This window comes from Ostrea edulis, chromosome 6, assembly GCF_947568905.1.
Source record: "Ostrea edulis chromosome 6, xbOstEdul1.1, whole genome shotgun sequence".
Lineage (NCBI taxonomy): Eukaryota > Metazoa > Mollusca > Bivalvia > Ostreida > Ostreidae > Ostrea > Ostrea edulis.
The window spans coordinates 22,164,076-22,168,114 of record NC_079169.1 but is presented as its reverse complement, the minus strand read 5'-3'; the positions used below and the strand labels follow the sequence as shown (position 1 = coordinate 22,168,114).

Genomic DNA, 4,039 nt, shown 5'->3' with positions numbered 1-4,039 from the left:
TTGGAATTCACTGGTTTAGAAGTGTTTCAATATGCAACATTGATCTTAAAAAATATTTTTTTGATATTTGTTTTTATTTTGCGTTATAATGTAATAGTTTTTCGTTGTTATTGTTGTTGTTTTTTTTATATACTTATCAAAGTTAACAAGATAAAAGAAATTTACAACCCATTAGTTTCCTGCGTCTGTTCAAGCTGAATACAAGTCAATTTATAAAGACATTCCAATAATGCATTGATGCTGCCTGAGTGTAGATTTCTGTAAATAATGTTCTGGCGAAATTTGGTCCGAATCGAATCAAATTTAATACCTCTACATAATGGATTTCCTGTACTGTATAACCAGATATACGCAGGAGATATAAACAAGTTCCTTAATTCACTCATCTTGTTCGGCAAGACGAGATAAGCAATAATTTTTATACATCGCCGCATTATTAATATTAGTTCTTCCCGTTACACGGTGTTTTAGTCAGAATCTCGATTATTTGCAACCGGAAAAAGTAAAGACACAATGGGAAAACGAGCCCCCACGAGGAGAATTATATAGTTTGCCCTTATGTTATGACGTCACAGTATACTACGGTATTTTACCAGCATTTGCTTCCGCTGTGTACTATCCGTAGAAAAAACCCGCACACACAAAACCCCACAAAATACGGGGGGGGGGGGGGGGGGGGGGGGCAAAAAAATATTTGTTACGAGAAAATACACCAAACGCCATGAACAGCAGAACCATTTTATTAGTTCATTTGTTGAAGGCGACGACGTGCGAGCATGCAATGAAATTCAAATTTGTAATCCCAGAAATGAACTAGAAAACACCAACAGTTTCCTAGAAGACGACGTCTGGCGATATTGACATTTCTCACCAATTAAAAAGGAACTGCAGAACAGTTTGACGCACTGTGGATACAGCGGGCTGTTCTTTGTCATTCCTTTACGTTCATCTCTGATATAAAGAAGAATCACAATACATGTATATAAATAATTATTTTTGGTATACTGAACAAAAATATATACTCGAGGTATCAAAGTAGATTCAACCAAAATGTGAAAATAATTTTTCTTTTTTTACCAGAAATTAAAATTATCAAAATGAAATTCAGAGATATTGCTGTAAATTACACGACATGAGTGGATTAAGAATTTTTAATTCATGACTGTATTCTGTAGAACAAAACTGTGAGTAAAACAGGAAGAAATAATCACTGGAATCAAATGCTAAATTTTACGGAAATGTCGATATCTTTTCAAAAAAGTTTGTTACTGAGAATAGTTCTGTTTGCACATCAACCTCAATGTCGGGAGGCACACACGAACGTAGTAACACAGTGCGCATTAATACTAATAGATAACATGTTAATCTACCGAGACTAGACACCTGTCGTGTATTGTAGCACGAGAAAATTCACGTAAGCCAAAAATACATACATGATGCACTTTAGATATGAAAAAAAGAAGATGTATAGTGTGAGATGCTTACGGCAGATTATAGATGTATTTTGGGGAGAGAATAACGTGACTTAGTATTTTGTCAGCCGATAATTCACTCTTATCTGTACCTTCCATGTCTTCATAAAATACAAACTCCTATGGCTAATTTTGTACACGTACATGAAGAGTTTGAATGTTAACCATTTCTGACAATATAGCTTAGGAATTCATCACAACTTTATGTTAGACAAAATACACATCACGCCCACCTGAAAGATTAAAGCAAAGAAAGAACTTCGCTAGGACTTTACATAATGGCGATTTTTGTATTTAAATGTTCATTTTATTGTCGAGTTGTTTATCCACTTTACCGTTCATCAGTCCTTCGAGGAAATAAAGTTCATGTAAGAAAAAATATATATGGGCGAAAAACACCGTTATAATGCATCATTGATTTTCTTTTATGAAAGTGTTAAATCTATTTCGGTAAAAGAATTACGGCATCGGTAGGTTTTGTTTTTAGAGAGATGGTTCGTTTTACTGAGTGCGAACTTTGTAAAAGAATCCTTATGCATATATCAAATTTTGTCCTAATCCCTCCCTGTGACATTTTTACGATCAATAATAATAATTCATAAAATAACATGTCATATGTATATCCTGTGCGTGGTGAGTAATTTCGGAGGTGCGCCAGGAATAACACATCACCGTGAATGTGAGAGGAAAAGCAGGAACGTGACAACACACGTGGTCATCAAATGCATGTTCCACAACAGTTCATGAGGAAAAAACATCACATTTTTTATTTCTTGCATTCGTCTAAATCGGCTAATCTTATTTTTCAAACAATTGAATAGAGAGGATTTTTTTTTAAAAAGATACATGTATATGATTGAAGGTTTTTAAACTTTTACCATGTTTTGAAGATTAAAGTCCTTTCAGATGAAGCTTATTTTTTGAATAATAAGCATGTTAGTGTTGAAATACACAAATAAATAACACAGATTTAACTCACCACCAGCTGTAGACAAATTAATAATGTTCAACACTAGGTTTCACCACACACAAACAAACTACATGTCTCAAAATAATCCTCGTAGAATAAAAATCATCTTACAGAAATTAAAGAAATCGGTAACAAAATTGCTGCTTTTTCTTTTAAAGCCTGCAGCATCACAATTTACCCACGTGGTTTGCGTTTCCACGCTCTGCTAAAAATGACACAGGTCCATTCATATACGAGTTCTTATTGGTTGGTCGATATTTTTACACTCGACGAGAAATTAACCTTTGCTCAGCGGATGCGCACCCAAATACGTTTTCATGTGTATAATTATTTTTTTTGGCCTTTGGGGTTTTACGCTTTCGTTTGGTATAAATAAACGTTTGTATATAATTATCTTGATTAATATCACATTATGTATTATGTATTAACTATGTAACGGGCAGGTGTTAAAAAAAGAAAGAAAAGATTTTTCGATGTGATCGGCCTGATATAAAACTTTCAGCGATTTAGAAACTGACTGAGCTAGATTAACGTAGTGTGAACTATAAAGCCTAGTAACCTTAGTACACTTCAGATTGCTCAACAGTCTCGGTACTCGCTCAGTCACTAATTTATACGATACGGAACGCCAAATTGACATAATAAGCACTCACTAATCACTACGCTCAATCAGTCAGTTAGACCGCAGCAACAATACAATCGAATTAGAGAGAGTAATTATTCATTTGTAGAGAAAGCAAAAATGTCATGTGACACGGATCCATATCCCTTTCTTTCGTTCCATCCTCTTCATTTTGTGATTGAATTCGAGCTATCTTCAATTTGCTACCTTAATTTTCATTTCCAATTAATTGACAATTGCTATCACTAAGCACACGGTACTGGTGTCACTTTACGTTACACTTGTAACGTCATAAATTGTGTCAAAGCAACGTCACATTTTAAACAAATTCATTATCTCCAAGCTGTAATATCATAACTAAAGCACATGCATGATTTAATGTATAAAAATTGAAAATAAATCTTTGCACGTGTATAGTGTACATTCATAAAAATTATGAATTCTTAGAAATACTCCAAAGTATACGTACTGTATTTATTTCACCGTGCCTACAACAGCAGGCATGTCGTATGAAATAAGGGTACCCGTTTCGGTAGGTTTCGTTTTGCTTCGGTAGATTTCGTTTCCTTTCGATTTCTTTTCGAATTTTACAGGTAACCATCCCATGAAATAAGGCTTGCAATTCTTATGAATATGACCTCTGAGAAATTTGAGCACAGTAAAAAAAAATCAGTTTTGGTTTTTTCTAGGATATATATAGACTTGCTCAAGTCTCTATGTTTAATAATCATTGCTCTCTTTAATACTTTTTATTAATGCCAAACACGGAAGGGGGGAGGGGGGGAGGTTAAAAACTCCCGTACGTTTCTGTCATCGATCTACATCGATCACGCTCTGGTGGGGAAAAAACAACAACCAGCGCATAGAAAGTATATGTGGTTTGGGGCTTTATAAATGAATAATAATAATAACCACGGTGAGTTGAAGTGAGAGTTAAAAACTTCCAAATAATATTACATTTTAACGTTTTAATGT

The 4,039-nt window shown here is 34.2% G+C and overlaps 1 protein-coding gene across 3 annotated transcripts in view; it reads right to left on the bottom strand.

The window, feature by feature from the left end:
• LOC125647864 (cholecystokinin receptor-like) overlaps positions 1 to 2,676 on the bottom strand; it is a 4,447-nt gene extending 1,771 nt beyond the window's left edge. Inside the window, exons 1-2 of one of the 3 annotated variants that reach the window (XM_048874685.2) lie at positions 2,452 to 2,664; positions 872 to 951 (exon numbers count right to left, since the gene is read on the bottom strand). Coding sequence is in view for 1 of the 3 variants with exons in the window: in XM_048874683.2 (XP_048730640.1) it covers positions 2,554 to 2,610 (57 nt within the window). In the remaining 2 variants the exon portion in view is untranslated. Of the gene's footprint in view, positions 1 to 871; positions 952 to 2,451 lie in introns of all 3 variants that reach the window. The other 2 variants (XM_048874683.2, XM_048874684.2) reach the window with 2 other exon arrangements.
• Between the last annotated feature and the right edge of the window lie 1,363 nt (positions 2,677 to 4,039).